Genomic DNA, 17,172 nt, shown 5'->3' with positions numbered 1-17,172 from the left:
TGACCTATGGAAGGATGGAAGCCTAAGTCGAGCCTGAGACCCTGGCTGGTATTGAACTCAGAACCTTGTGGTTTGTGAGTGAGTGGCTGCAGTACAGGGTTTTAACCACTGTGCCACTAGAGCTCCAAAAAGATGGTTAAGGTAATCAAACAGAACTATCTCAAGTAATACAGTTCCTATTCATAAACTTATGGTAATATGTTACATGAGAGTCACTGTGGAATAGTGGTTTGAGCATTTGACTATGACTGTAGAGATCAGGGTTCTCCCCTTGACCATGGAAACCCACTAGATGATCTTGGGTGCGTCACACACAATCAGCTCTAGAAAACCCTATGATAGGTTTGTCTTAGGGTTGTCATAAGTTGGAAATGACTTGAAGGCACACAACAATTACAACAACCTGTTGCACATAGGAAATGAACCACTCTTATATCCCAACCTAACCCCTCAACTAAAAATAAAACTAGTTATAGGCAAAAATAAAATTCAGTAAGCCCTCTGTATCCACAGATTCTTCATCCATGGATTCAACCATTTATAGCTTGAAAATATTCCAAAACATATAAATTCCAAAAAGTAAACCTTGATTTTGCCATTTTATAAAAGGGGCATCATTTTACTACTCTGCTATCTTTAATGGGAGTTGAGCATCCATGGATTTTGATATCCACAGGAGTCCTGGAACCACACTTCAAAGGATGCCAAGAACTCACTGTAATATTAAACGGTCTATAGAATGAAGGTTGCATAAAACATTAATTTAAAAGGATAGATTAATAACAGTAGAGCATTAAAACAGAAAATCCATTATATAAAAACAATCAGTTCCCAAACACCTGCTGGCATGCAAAGGTCTTCACTTGAGAACAAAAGGAGCACAAGGAGAGAGCTGCCAAGTAGGAAAGACTGCGAGCAGCCCTGGAGAATGCCCATTCCTGAATTCATAAAATCATAGAATCATAGAGTTAGAAGAGACCACAAGGGCCATCCAGTCCAACCCCCTGCCATGCAGGAAATCACAATCAAAGCATCCCTGACAGATGGCCATCCAGCCTCTGTTTCAAAACCTCCAAAGAAGGAGACTTCACCACATTCAGCAGAAAATTGATGTGAGCTCTTAGAGAATAAACTATCTCCAAGAGAACACCTAAGGATCTCACCACTTGCACCTCATTAACCAGGTCATCCCTGTTGGTTACGATCAGATCTAAAATGGCTGATCCCCTTGTTGCCTCTTCCACTGTTTGGACAATGAAATTGTCTTCCAGGCAAGTCAGGAATTTGCTAGGCCTTAATGTTTTGGCTGAGTTTAATTTCCAACAAATATCAGGATAATTGAAACCACCCATCACTACTACATCTCTCCTTTCTGAGTGTGTAGTCATCTGTTCTAGAAAGGCACCATCCAATTCCTCCATCTGACTGGGGGGGGAGGGGTCTGTAGTAGACTCCCAAAGTAACATCCCTGTTGTTTCCCTCCCCTTTAATTTTTATCCAGATGCTTTCGATCTGGCTTCCAGGATTTAAATCCTGGATCTCTTCACAGATGTAGACATCCCTGACACATAAAGCTAATCCTCCTGCTTTCCTATTTGGCCTATTTCTCTTAAAAAGATTATACCTCTCTATTACTACATTCAGATCATGAGTCTCATCCCACCAGGTTTCAGTGATGCCTATTATATCGTATTTACTTTGTTGGGCTAGGAGTTCAAGTTCATCTTCCTTATTTCCCATGCTCTGTGCATTAGTGTACAGACAATGAAAACTATGGGTTCTCCTTCCTAGCTGCCTGTGTAAAGTTTTCTCTCTCCCACAGCTGGATCCCTGCACTATTTGCCTTCTCCCACTATAACTGAATTCTCCCCCAACATGCTTATGAAGGTGGTGGGACTGACATAATGGCAATCCCACTCCCTCCACACCAGAGGTTGTAGAGCTGTGATTGGCTGTTGGCTGGCCTCTCATTGGTGAGAGACCAGAGTTTAAATCATGCCATGGCAGTGTTGCCATGGCATTTGGACTTCTGGGGGCGTGGCCTATGATGGATTGTCACATCACCCCCAGACAGCCTCATTCTGAATTAATTTTGCAACCCACCCACCACCCTGGAACAGTATGAAGGCCGCTTGGCCACTTAAGGGCCGGGTAGGAATTTTTTCCCTTTTCCATGGGTTTTTCGCCTACCATCCTGTTACCAGTGGCACATGGGAAATTGGCTCGGGTGGTGTCATAATATTGACCTGGCTTAAAATATGTTTATTTCTAATTGGATTCATTTAATAATATTTTGCATAAATTCTTGGAATTTGATTTTGGCAAGCACCTTGGATACCCTACTGAGTGTTAGGAAAATTTCTCGAAACATCCCTACGGGCCTTGCGACCTGCTGGGTGGGTGAAAGAAATGGACGTTGGGTCTGGTTTGAAGACATACCCTGACTTTAATCTTTGCAGATTGTGAAGGGGGACTTCTTCCTGGACTTCCTGATGCAGGCTGTCCAACGGCAACCCAACTTATGGACTGTTGTTGAGGGCCCAGGTGTTATCATCCTTTATAAGCTGCAGAGCTAGTCTGAGGTAAGACACAGGTACGCAGCTTTCCTTGTCTCCCACATTTGTTTTGCTTATGATACAAGTTACAGTTCTGTTAAGAACTTAATAAATAGGACAATAAATGGCCCTGTTTTAACCCATACTTTTGTGTCTGTTCTCTTTATTCCATGAGTAAGATAGCAAATGCCTCCACTAAAGATCTTAGAGTTTGGGCAAATTCATTATATCCTCCAACCTTCTCAATTTGGCAGGGACAGACTCAATTAATCATTTGTCCTCCAATTTTTCAGTTTCTTTTAAACTGTCCCAGTTTTTCTCTCTTCCTCAAACTTTCTTCCTTTGACCTCAGCTTAGTTACTGCAAACTAAGTTGAAAGCGCAAAAGTAGTTTATACACAATTTAGTAGGAAGGTATAGACAGGAAAGGTCAGAATCCCTTTCTTCACCAGAGACTCAGACAAGAGCAAACTGCTACAGCCTATTGTGACTTATCTCCTCTTCTTTATTAATGACTTTTGCCATCTTGACTACACTCTGAATTTTGGCCACACGTGTCTCAGTTTTCATCTGTGAAATGCTGAAAGGTATAGGAAGATACAATTTTATAGATAGTCTGGCTCTGAGCGGCATATGGCTTTTATTGGCTATAACAAGAAAGGAGAACAAGCAAGAAACCAACATAGCCTCCACAGGAAGGAAGTTCTACTGTGTAGGAGCAGCCACAGAGGAGAGTCTTTTGAATCATTAAGTTTCCATATATCTACATGATTCAGAAGCTTACATTAACACAGGGATTCTTCTAAGAGTTTTGTTTTCTCCCCCTCACAGAACCTCAAAACTTGCCATACAGCAGGCGGGCTGAGCAGGACAGAAATGTGGGTTTGGAGCAGATTTGGGGATGTTTCAGTGGCATGTATCAGTGACAGTATTTATGTCAAATCATCCAATTTCTGTTCTGGAAGCAAAACAATCTCTTAATTCTGGCAAGGCCTGCTTGACTGTCTACAGAAAGGTTTCCTCAATTATAAGCAATGTTCTTGTGTTAAGTATTCAAGCTAAATTGTTACCTTCATTTGCTGTACTATGACTAATATCATTAGGGATGATATCCTCTATTATTTATTCAGTTATCAGATTCACTGTATTTTGGTTAATCCTTTAATCTATTATTCCATCCCCAAAGTAATTTCTAGATAACCCTAACATATCCTGTAAGGCAAGCTCAATGAAGATTTGATTGTTGCCTAACAGTACTAACACTAATAGCTTAATCAGGAAAGGCGTTTGTAGGCAATAACCCACTTTAAAGTACTTTAAAGAGACAGCCAGGGCATTTTTCCCTGTGTTATTCTAGAATGATTGCAAAGCCTCAGGAAAAGGGGGAGGCAATCCAGATTTTTAACTCTCCCCTCCACCATGGTCCCAATATGGATTGGGCACAACTTCACCTACATTTTATATTGAAAAACAGTGACCATTGCTTTAATGGATGAGTATTTTTCAATATGAATATGAAGCTTAATTAAAGCTAACCTGCTGTCCACACTATGATTCTGCTCCAAATCTTTCCTGTCCCCATTACATAGGGCCAAAACAGATGGTCTTAAATGGGCGGCTTGAGGCCGTACCTTTGATTGCTGGATTAGGGCTATGGCAACCACATGCTGTGACCCTGATCAGGATTTTTTCCAGCTCAAAAAGCAGCGGAATGTGGCAGAAAGCCACTCCTTTTTGAGAGGGCAAAGAGCCAGCTTTTCCGCTTTCACCATGGTTTTCCAGAACCCCTGTGGTGTGTGGCATATAAACACTGTGCTGCCAGAGCTTTGCAAAGCTACCCACCTTGTGGTCAGGCAGACAGCTTCACAGTGGCTTACTGCTGGCTTGGGAGTGTGCGTTGTCTAAAAGACACACCCCCAAGCTTCTGAGAAGCCGCTACAAATGGCCCATCTGTTTTGCCCCATAGTTAGCAAAGTGGAGGGGGGGAACTGTAGCTGCTTATTCTGTTTTACCTCTGTTTTGTCCCCCAGTGGATGCATACATTAGGCTAAGAAGGGAGGAGGTAAATAAGTAGATGATTGACATATGGTAGAAAAATATAGACACAAAAATATAGACACAAGTTAGGTAAGTGATGCTACTGCTTTGTAATTAACCATTGGGTGTGCTTAAAATTCTTACAAGGAATTAAATCTGGAATAGCTCTCCATTATCCAAGTTGATATGTTACCTTCCTAGGTATCCCTGAGAATACACTGAAGAGATAGATCAATATACCTATACCAGATATCACCTTTTGCAGATATAATCTTGATCCCTAAAATGCACTTCTTTATGATGGGAGTGCTGATGATCACAACACAACTGGAGAAATGTAAAAGCTCAGATAGAATTATAAGGCTTAATCCTATGCAAGAGATCGAGCCTTTCCTTGTGGTGGCCATGACAGCAATAGAGTTAGGGTCATATTACCCACAACGTGGAATGAGAGCAAAGTGTTCTAAATGCAGTGTAAAAATGTATCATGGTATAGTTTATGATTTTCATTTGCATTTTTTGTTTTAATTTTTTACTGGAAACAGTCAAATTAATGTTTCTGAGGGTCATACATACATTATGTGTGTGTGCATGTGCATGTGTACCATTCATATTAAATAAGGGAGGTACCTTTTACTTTCCTTCAAAAACTCATTCAGATTATTATTGTTGTGTGCCTTCAACAATAAATCTACTCTTTCAGTGAGAAATCCCTAGCATTTTCATCTATAAACATTCACTAATATTTTTAATGTGTTATTATTTTCAATAATATTGGGATTGCTGATTTCCATTCACTTGCACATGTAAAAACATTCTCACCCACACATTCACTTGCTCTGTATCCTCATCTCAACTGAATTCCTGCTGGGATAGAAATCAGTACAGAAGAGTCATTTCACAATCTGTGTGGTTCTATATTAAGAAACTGGTGCATCTTGACACAATGCTCTGCCTTGAATTTCAATCTGACAGCTAAGGCAATATATTGGTAGACTAATTCTGCACAACTCTTCCTCCTCAAAGACAATATTCTACAGCAGTCACAGTGAATTGAACAAGGATAATATTAACACCAAAGGGTGACTGCCCTACATACACCCTAACACCTGCTGTTCTCATTTTCTTTTTTTGAATTAACTTATATAATATCCATTTGTCTTCTCAATACCAGTTCAGGGAGATTCAGATCAGATTTCAAAAAAATATTTTGTTGTTGTTTAGCCAAATTTGATACGATATTTGAACAATGTTGCTTGTATGTGAAACATTATAAATTCCATGAATGGCTGAACAGCTGGACAGGTTTTTCATTCTACAATCTAGGTTTAAACACGGAGACAATCTGATGCAAACAGACTTACATTTACTACACAGAGTAACCAGGAAACTGAAAGTAGTACTGAATCATTGTGTATTAGGGAGGAGCCATTTTCTCTTGTGTAACAAGGAGCAGGAATGGGGAGGTTCTCTTCAAAAATTTTCTAGAGAAATAACATTTCACCTGAGAAGGATGTGTATGGAATGCTTGTCAATATTTCCAGATAAGACACTTACGATTTCCAAGTACAACCAGGCTTTTTTGTTCATAGAATCAAAATATAAATCCAAGGGAGTACAGAATTTAATTCCATATTAATCATAAAGAAATTTACAGGCTAGTCTTTGAAACTGATGAACAAGTGAAGCCCACTGTACTCTCAGGGCTTATTCCTCGTAAAGGCGCATGGGGATTGCATCTTGAGTTTACTGTGATAAAAATTGTGTACAGGCACTTTTGTTCCACAAATGGTAGTGTAGCAGAAAGTGTTCCACCTTCACTCTCCCCATTTTTGAATAGCCAATAGGGGTTGGGGTGAGAAATATTTCCAGAAGAGAACCAAGTTAGTTCTGGGCTAGAAATATCCATTGGCCATAAGTTCTTTTTTGACACCATCTATTCTCATTTTCTTTCTTCTTTTCTTCATTTCATAGGATGTAGTATAATTATGTAGTGTGAATGGTCCCTATATCCAAATAACTTCTCTGTATCAGCTCAATGATATTCAGATATTCAGAGCAGATTCCAGGCAACATTTATTGTCAGCTAGCTATATCTAAAATATGATATGACCCACCCTGTCTCCATGCTTGACATTTTTGATTACATGTGCTAAAGCCTAACACTATCTGTGTGGTTCCTCTGACAACCTCCTTTGTCTTGGGAATTCCTGGGGGTCACTTGAAATGTACTGTTCCTGCATGAATCATAATAAGTTGAAAATAACTAGGACAAACCCACTCTGTCCTTTTGATTTTCAACAATGTAGATATATTTTCAGTTGACTCAGTAATAAATCAAATGTACTTAAAGCATGTTGTCTGAATGCAAAGATTCCCTTGGACGATGCATCATTTGCATGGTAGTTTACAGAAAGAAACAGTGAAAGGTAAATCAGTCCCAGATATTTGAGACTTTGGTTCCCAGAATTTCTGAACATTGGCTATGATAGTTGGGATCTGAAGTCCAGAAAATCTGGAGAACCAAATGTTGAGTAATGCTGGTCTAACAGAATGTAAATATCAAAGTGACTTTTACATTATATTTACCAGCATGATTGTCAGTGACTGCATTTCCCCCCATTCAGTCTGTAGCTACAAAGTTACCTGTGTATAGTGGATATAAACAGGGGGAAATTCCTTTTTGTTCATTTTGCAAGAGACTTTTCCTAATTTTTCTGACTTTGTTCATACACAGATCTGTATAAAATGTGAAAATAGACATCCAAACATTTACACACTTGTGATCCAATTCATGTCACAACAATAAAAATTGTGTAGAATAAATACCTATTAAATATTCATGCTGAAAAAATGGAACCTAGAGAATCCAATTTTCACCCAAGTTGTAACAAATGATGAAGTAGAAGCTGGAATTTTGCTGACTTGCACATTCCTAAGAAAGACTTCTGTCTATATTGTTCATCTCCCCAACACATTGACAAGCTGTTCAAATAGCAGACCCTACAAAAGTCAAATCTGGAAGACAAACTACACAAGTAGCCTATAACTAACTATAGCAGTCGTGGTGGTATAGCTAGAATTAAAGGACCCTTCCTTCATCTTCTTGAAAGTGAGTATTGTGAGAGCATATTTTTAGACTTTATCTCACTTCATTATTTCACTTTTTTATGTCACAATATTTAGTCCACATGTTGTGCTATAACAAATGGGTTAGTATTCAAGCTGACACAGGAAACTTTGGATTCTGCAGCAAGTTATCAGAGATTAAGTCTCAAGGATCAGCTAGCCATAGTATTTGGAAGACCCATCTATATTTAATTGTATCCAAGTTCTAAGATGACAATGGTAATATGTGGTATGACAGATGATATAATTAAGATTGTTTGCAGCCTTTCAAGAGAGAATGTTACAAAAAATAAGAGGATCAATAGCTTTTCAGCAGTAAATATTATGCTACTTAACAGAACAGGCTCAAGTGTTCATGTGTATGGGGGGGGGGGTTTGACTTACATTGAGCTGAAGATCATCTGTCCACTGGCCAATCAAACGGTAGCCTGGGGTGGTGCTATTTGTTGTTTGGTACTGAAAGATGTCATAACGTCCTGGTGCATCGCCATTCTTATTAAACATCACTGGAGTTCCAGCACTGCCTGAGGAAGGAAGTGGAGCAGAAGAAAAGAGGAGGAAAGGCCAATACTTTTTAAGATTTGTTTTTTTCACTCGTCGGTGGTTGAAGAGCTACTAGGCTGGAATTACAATTCAGAGAGCAAACCTCTATCATCATCCCATTTTAAATGGGCACCTAACAACAGCCTTCTCCTCTGTCATTTTTTGATTAATTGCCATGACCTCCACCACTGCATGCTGGGTGAAAAAGAAATTAAAAATAGAAGCCTATTAGCAGTCTTGTCTCCATTCTAAGTCGTGCAAAAACATAATATATGGGATAGCACCATTCTACCACATAACAAGATTCTTCAGAGATTATCAGTGCTGCAAATGAAACTTCTAAATTATTGTTTTTCTCCACAGAAAACTCTCCATCTGCTTCGAACTCAGACCAGTAAATCTTGACAGGAGACAAATATTCAAAAACAGCTTCCTCTTCCAGAATATTTTCTTACTCCAGAAAGCAATATGCTTAGAAAGCTGTTCTCAGTCAACACTTGTATTTGTCTTCCTTTAGATGGGTGGTGAGTAATGTGTAGTAATGTCAATTATCAATTGCAGGGCCCCCAAATTACCCAGCACCATCCTAGCAAAAAGGGTGAATTGCCATTCATAGAAGCTTTTAGGAGTGCTGATTCACCTTGTAGGTTATAGTCTCCTACCCCTGAAGTGCTGAATATATATACAGTCAACCCTCCTTATCCATGGAATTTTTATCCACAGATTCAAGCATCCACAGCTTGAAAATATTCAAAAATAAAAGAGTATATATTCCAAATAGCAAACCTTGATTTTCCATTCTATATAAGGAATACCATTTTACTATGTCATTATCTTTAATGGGACTTGAGCATCCATGGATTTTGTTATCCAAGGGGGGTCCTGGAACCAAACCTCAGCAGATACCAAGGACCCACTGTATAAAAAATCCAAATATACAAACTAAATATAGGCTTTCTGACTAATTTTGTGGGTTTATTCATTTGGTGGCAGTGCGTATAGCTCACAGAGGATCTTGGGGCTGAAAACTGGTCTCTGCACCTTCCAAAGTTATCTACTTCACATTAGACTCTAGGATTCCAGTGTCTCTGCATCAAATGCATGCATATTAAACAATGAAAGGCAAAAATTATGATAGTTTATTTATTGTTGCATAGACAGAAATACAGAACTATCTGCTTATCCACCCTACTCTATATAGAGCTGTGCCATCCTAATGGGACAGAGTTACAAATATGGAGGAGTACAGGCACAATATGTAACACTTCCTGTTACTGCTTGTTTAAACTATGCTTATTTTATCTAGAAATTGGTAGCTTGACCCATGTTACCCAAAGATCTTTGTTCTTGTCCTGTAACTGCTACATTTTGTTCAGAAGTCTTTATCCATGGATTTTGTCAAAATGCTTTTGGGATGAAAATATGATCCAAAGTATTAAGCGGCTTCCAAGGAAGTGAACTTCTTTTCTCTTCCAATAGAGAAGCAATTTTCATTGGAAGCAATTTTGTGATCACCCACATAGCATTCTGGTGAATAAGTGATTAAGGGAATAGCAATGGATGCTTGATGGGGCAATCACACAACTAAGTCACCATGCAGCCTTCTATAAAGTACAGTCAGTTCATCTTAGATCATCTTATAATCTCAACCATTGTTTAAAAAGTCATGGATTGCTGGTCCACTGCAGCTCCTTTTATAAAAGATCATTAAGATTTATTTATGATTTAATATATTTTACAAACACATTGTTGAGGTCACTTTATGTATCTATTACCCTGTTTGCAACAGTAGCTTGAAGATTGCAAGATATGTTTAGTCCTGCTAATCTGCAGGTGTCTAGGTGCATCTACGACCAAATGCCACACCCACTATTATACTGAATTCATACCTTCAAAATCAGTGTTGCTGAGATAAAATTGGCTAGTGTGAGACATTCCTATGACCCCCTTTCCCTCTGTCTCAAAGCTCTATACCCTTGCGGTGGTAGAATAGAAACAGCACAGTATCATCATCTAGGGCAGGCCATATGACACCAATCAGTAGATTACAGACAGGGAATAGGCAGCCCCACCAGAAGTTGCTGGTCTGCAGCTCTCATCAGCTCTAGCCAACATAGCCAGTGGCGAGAAATGATGAAAGTTGCCATCCCAAAATATGTGGATGGTCAAAAGTTTCATTTCTTTGCACAAGGTGATGGCTGAAACATCCTGAGCAATAGCTAAACGAGGTAGAAATTCTGACATTTTACAAGGCATCTGTATCTTAGTTTGCCAAAAAACCCACAAAGTGAAACAGAGAGTTCTTTATGATGAATTAGGTATGTTCATTCTCCACAGATAACATCAGATAAGGTGTTTTAAAGAACAGTACATATGTTTCATTTGAAGAGCAACAAAATTTGAAATATTCTTTATATGAATAGATGACTCTGTTGTTTCTCCCACATCTGAATTTTTAAACCTCTTAACTTCAACCAGGAATGGGATTCATAGTCCCATGGCCACTGATCTTATAAAAACTTAAATGCCCATTGGGCAGACATGGGGGTTGTGAGAAAGAAAGGAGGAAGAAGAGAGATTTGTGGTAAAATAAGTGGTCTTCCATGAGAGATAGTAAGGGAGGAATGTGACGCATCAGATGAGTGTCACAGGACATAAGCAAATAGCATAAGCACAAATACACCTGGCTGAGCAGGAGCTGCCCAGTCAGATGCCTGTGTGGCTTTATGAGATAACTCAAAGGCCAATGACTAAGTCCTGAAACACATGGGCCAAATAAAGTGGCTTCTAGCCACTTTAGGGGTGTGGTGTTCAAATGACACATGCCCCCTCACATGGCTAGAAGCTGCTCCCACACTGCCAGAAGCAATCCAATGCCAACTCAAAAACTGACTCCTGGCCAGCAGCTTGGGACTGCAGGCAGCAGCTCACTTCAGCAGTGGGTCAGGCAGTTGCCATAGTACCAGCTCAATCATGGCCAGAGTGCACTTCCACCTTATACCGACCGTGTGCTTTGCCTATCTGTGTTTACACTGTTCAACACAACCTACCAGAAGAGATCCAACAGCTGAATATGTTGTCCAAATTTAAAACAGTATTGAAGACTTCTGGTGGTCCTATCCAGATGACGTTAAAATGAATTTAAACTATGACTTTTAAACATAGGCCCTCTCCAGAAGGGCCTTTTAGTAAGTACTGTGTACGTATTAGGGTTGCCCGGGGGCGTCTCTTTCAGACGCCCCCAACCCTAGTACCTAAACAGTATGTACAAAATGGTGGTGCCCATTCTACATGGGTGCCGCCATTAGGACGTCACAACTGTGCTGCCTCCAAACGGGGTGGTGCAGACGTGACGTCCTGGCGCCCTTTCCATGCCGCAAGAAGGAGCTCCGAAACAGAGCTCCTTTCTTCATTTGTGTCACTGGCGTAGCCTTTACACGGCTGCACCAGTGACACAAAAGAGAAAGGGGCTGAGTGGCCCCTTTCTCTTTTCCCTGCCGCTGTTGGGGTGTACTTAGGGCTTGAAGCCCCAAGGACACCCCTTTCCAGGCCGTGAGAAGCAGCCTTTTGACACTTCCCACAGCCTGGAAAAGCAGCAGATCAGGGCCTCAGGGCTGCCGTTGTGGCAGCTGAGGCCCTGATTCATTGGGGAAAGGGGCAGTCTATAACGCGCCATAGATTGTTTTAATATGTGTGTGTCTTGTTTGTTTTAAATCGATGTATGTTTTAACTGATGCTGTGTTCATAACTGATGCATGCTTATTGGTCTATTGTTATTTCCTGCCTTAATCAAGAGGCAGGTATGAAATAAATAAATATCATCATCAAGATTTTGCTCTCATTGTTTTTCCTCCTCTTCTCCAACCAATAGAATTGCAAGTGCATTATGACCAAGATAAGAGTAGGAGTAGCAGTCTCAGGCCAAGGTGTGAAGATTTGTATACTCAAGAACTGTCCTGGACCCTTCCTCAGGTCTTTATTAAACATATAAGTGAATGATATGGAGAGGTGCTCCTGACTGATTGCTGGAAGAATAATTTCCATGGACATCCACAGGTGTGGCCCTTTCCCCCTGTGCTTGCTAGCTATCATCTGAATAACCCTTGTTAGCTATCACCTGAATAACTAGCCCCAATCTACATGTTTCCTGCAACCAAACAAGCCTTTCCCTTTGACAAAGCTAAGCACAGTTAAGGCAGTTAAATAATTTTTCAGGAGCATTAACTGAAACCATGCCTTAGGAATGGATGAATGAGTATTCTCTCACCGTTGAAGTTAACGTTGCGGATGTATTTCAGCAGCTTCTTGCCCCCTGCATGTTCCATCTCCGGGCAGACACCAGAGTAATCATTGCAGAGATCCTTGTTCATTTGGTGAAGGGCATGAGCCATGGCATAAACAGCATCAATCACAAACTGAACTCTCCCCTCCTGTTCATAATGGGAGTCTTTTCCAATTCTCTCCTGTCCTACATATTTAAGGAAACAGACAGACACAAACAGACAAGAAGGATGCTGATGAACAGAATGATTCCCCAGATAGAAGTATCGTGTCCATTTCAAGGAGTACTGGAGAGAGAGGGATGGCACAAGAGGAGTATTTTGAAGAGTTTTTGTTGTTCAGCCTGTGAAAATCACTAAAAGGAGCCTATTTCAAGGAATATTGAAGAAATCCATAGAGAATACTATTAAGTAGCATTTTGAAGAGTATTTTTATTTCTGAATAGAGATGGGTGAGAATTCAATTTCTTTTTCAAAGTTTACCAAAATTCATCATATCTGACTGAAAGACAGACAAATTTGCCCATCTCTAGTTCTGAAATACAATGCTCCAAAGTTAATTAGATCCAAAAGCTGGCCCAGTTGTCTCAGTTCTGCAACTGACTATGGCTATTTTTTTAAAAAAAAAATCCAAAATAAAACATCTGGGAATTGACTCAGGAGACTTCTACATATCAAACATCTTCTGTACCATTGATGTATTGAAAAGGATATAAAAACTCTTAGTCCCAGTGTAATTGCATTACTCTATGTGAAATTTGCAAGTATTCACCTTATATGCTTCCACTCACAAATGTTGGCCTTTTCTCCAAAATGAAAAGATCCATATAACTACAGGCCTCCAAATTCATAATCTTTCTGTACTTGTCATATAACTGTAGAACAGGCACACACTTTATTCCCATAAGTAGTATAAAGACTATTACCTGTTGGAATTGCTACAAAAAGGAGGGGAAAAAAAAAAAAACACCGCAACACATGTATCTTCAAAGACATGCTCATAATTATAGGTGGGAAAATAATATGAACTATAATAAAAAACCAATACAGGCATTTTCACGGTACAGACTACTATTTTTTTAAAGTATTTAAGTTTTCCTCCTCAAATAACTGCATGATCCTTGGGAGATAATAAGTATCACTTGTCAGTGAAAACCTAAGACAGTGCATCCGTGTCATACGTGGGCACTTTTTATGCAGCTTTCAGCTTACGCTGAAAAGCCACATGACAGAAATAAAATGGCACATGTGCCCGTGGTAGACATGCTGCACCGTGCCATGTGTACGAGCCCCATTTTGTCAAATGGTCTCAAGCATATGCGTTATTTGCTTTACGCGGGGGGGAGCGGAACAGATCCCCTCGTAAAGCAAGGGTGCACTGTATTTAACATGAAAGTTATTATTTAATAGATTATTTCAAATGAGAATGAAAAATTTCAAACATTTTTCCCTGCTGGATGAGAATCAAAATGTTTAAACAATTTCCCCCCAAAGCTTTGGACTGTTGGGGAAATTTTGTTTGCACAAAAACACTAATTTCTGCAAAACATATTTTTTTTGCACAAAAACGTTAGATTGTGTAAAAATAACAAATATAACTTATTTGCACAGGGTATTGCTTCTTTCAGCAGCAGAAAACATTTCTCAGCAAGGACAACACCATTGTGGATGTTATTTCAATCCTTAATTCCAGTCAGAAACCCATGAAGTCTCTTCAAAAAGTTCTCTTTTTTCTTTCTCTGCTCATTTTTTTTCATCTCTGCTCACTACTTCACCAGTGATTAAGAAGAAAGAGCTAAAGTTCTGTCAAGGAAATATTGCAGTTGTGGTCCCAAATCCCAACAGGAATGCTTACTATACTTGCTGAACCAAGCAACTAAACCTGCTTAATAACTGATTTGTGCTGAGATATGAATTCTGACATAATTGATAAGAGCAAGCATGCACTTTTAAAACCCTTTGCCCCACACATTTCCTCCAGTGATGCCTTTCATCTTCCACATTTTATATAATTCTATGAGGCAGCCTCCAAAGGTTGTAAGCTTCAAAGCTCTATCTAAATAGGAATTTATGATTAAGTTATCTTCTCGGTAAAATCATTCACACTGGGACTAGCTGTGATTAATTCTTCTCAACTAATCCAATAGGGTGAAAAATGACCTGAACTCTGATAATTTGACAACTATTCCATAGTCATTGATTACAGAGTGTATAATATTACAAGGCACTGACTTTACAGTTGTTTCAAAATGGTCTTTTCAGTAAGGGGCTCAACAGACGAGTGGCCCGTGCCGTCTATCTTTGCCCCGAGTCGGTGCTGCACCAGCTGCATGCTGAAGCACTGACACTGTGCCAAAAAGAAACTGCCTAGAGCGACTTCTTTTTTGTGGCACAGCAAACAGGAAAGGGCACCGCCATGACACCACTTCCTGCTATTGATGTCTTGTAGCTGTATGTTGGTGGTGTCATCATGGCATCCTCTATATGGACAGGAGGCCATCATGATGGTGGCATCTGTATGGACTAGGGTTTGGGAGCATACAGTTGCTGCATGCTCCCGAACTCTAGAATAAACACCGGCACACTGCTTCCCATCTGTATGTACTGGGCCTAAGATCCGGGATGTAATTGTTAATGCAGTGGAAAGTACCAACCTACATGTGTCTACTCAGGAGTAGTCCCCTTTATTCTGTGGGCTTGACTCCAAGCCTAAGAAACCTATTGATTCAATCTTTGAAACTGAAATGCTTTTTTACAATTCAAAAAGTATTTCACACTTTTAGAATTCACACCAGCACCTTCCACATAAAAAAGTTGGGTTCCATTCAGGGGGAAAAAAAGCTTTTTGAACAAGTGAATTTTTTGTTTAAAAAAACCCAAAGAAACAAAAATATTTTGGGGAAGGGGTGGTGGTGAAAAGAAAAAGAGCCAAAATGTGCAAAAACAAAAATAAATCCAAAGGCTTTCATTGCCAGCATACATGGTTTTTTGTGGGTTTTTCGGGCTATGTGGCCATGTTCTAGAAGAAAGGAAGAAACTCTTCTAGAACACAGCCACATAGCCCGAAAAACCCACAAAAAACCTAAAATAAAACCCTTTTGCAATCTTAGCCAGTGAATAGAAAACTTCTGAATTTTTCATTTTCACATGCAAGAATAAAATAAGAAAGGATTTGCACTCTTACAATGCAATCCTAACACAAAAATAGATATTCTGGAGTTGTTTAAGATGAGGCATACATCACTTGTGCTGTCTGAAGTGGCTATAGGCAGAATGACCTTCCCTTATGCCAGCATACCCCCTTTGTACCGACTGATCGCAAAGATGATCTAGCTGATACATCAGCCAGCACATGGCCTGAGATCAGCTGGCTGAAAAACCAAAAGGGGGCGGAGAAGGGGCAGAGCAGGGGAGGTAAGTCCAAATCCAAACCTTATCCAGGCTCAGAAACACAGCTGCTATGATGGCACAATGTTAGGCCTGGCCCAAATTATTTCTAACACATAAAAACCAATGGAAGCACCTCTAAAATATAAACATAGAGTCACAATCCATCTTCCAGAGACACACCTTTCCTGGAAGGACCACAGTTTGCATTCAGCTTCAGTCGGCCTAATGTTGGCTCAGCCAGCTCTTGGTCCACTTGCCGATTGAGGACTGTACTGTAAATCTACAGCAACTTGTAACAGAAATGTAGAGTCAAATGGAAATATTTTCCAGCTCTTCCTAGAGATTGTGCAGGTTGAATCTAAGATCATTGGCATGTAGCATCTGTAATCTACTGCTGAGTTACTGTGCAGCCTCAAGAAACTGTATTCCTTAGAATTTCATAAACCTTTCAATAAGGACTATCTCCATATTCTAAAATGTTGTATATCATGAGATTAGAGGGGAAATTTCCTTTGCGTCTGGTGATACATTGAAAACCACGTAGGTGGGAAACAAATATCCTTTACTATGCAGACAGATGCACCAGGATTCTCCAAAAATCTATAACAAACCAGACACAGCTATATCTTTGAATTCCACCAGTTAGATCTAATACACAAAGGGAAGTTTGTAGCATAAGCTTTTGTAGAATCAGATTAATACATTGAATATATGGAGTGAAGCATCTGTGGACAAATATTTCTACCCCTGGTCTCTGCGTGTGAGAGAGAGCAGTAATAATAAAACTCAATGTATTCATAAACTAGCAACAATACCAAGCTAAAGCTAAAATACAGATAGCTGTCATCAGCCAAGAAAGAGAAGACAAAAATACAGTACAGATAACTGGAATTTTCATTATTTCTTTCTGCAGACATACTGTACTTGCATGTATTTTAAAATGTACATTATGCATTCATATACACACATATGATGTACATACTTGGAGACCTGACTGACCAAAGCTTGTGATATTCTGAAAGCAAAAAGATCTCAAATAAACATTTTTATCTCTTAGTTCTCCAAAACCCACCTCAAACCAGTTTCAAGCCTCAAACTGAAAGTCTTTCTGCCCTTACTCATCAGTTGATTTCTTACTTCTATGGATCTCTTTTACTCCTGAGGAATCTTATGTCTGCCACCTAGGGGCTTAATTACTCAGTGGTCCATGGTGAATCAATGCGATAACACAGGCTACAG

The 17,172-nt window shown here is 39.6% G+C and overlaps 1 protein-coding gene across 1 annotated transcript in view; it reads right to left on the bottom strand.

Moving 5' to 3' along the window:
* The window catches only part of GRM7 (glutamate metabotropic receptor 7), a 513,800-nt gene that overhangs the window by 172,318 nt on the left and 324,310 nt on the right, over positions 1-17,172 (bottom strand). The window contains 2 exon segments of the mRNA XM_042453709.1: positions 8,105-8,244; positions 12,531-12,731. Coding sequence (XP_042309643.1) covers positions 8,105-8,244; positions 12,531-12,731 — 341 coding nt within the window.

The sequence above is a fragment of the Sceloporus undulatus genome, chromosome 2 (genome assembly GCF_019175285.1).
Source record: "Sceloporus undulatus isolate JIND9_A2432 ecotype Alabama chromosome 2, SceUnd_v1.1, whole genome shotgun sequence".
In the NCBI taxonomy this organism is placed as follows: domain Eukaryota; kingdom Metazoa; phylum Chordata; class Lepidosauria; order Squamata; family Phrynosomatidae; genus Sceloporus; species Sceloporus undulatus.
Note: the sequence above shows the minus strand (reverse complement) of the source record. Positions and strands in the feature narration are given on the sequence as shown.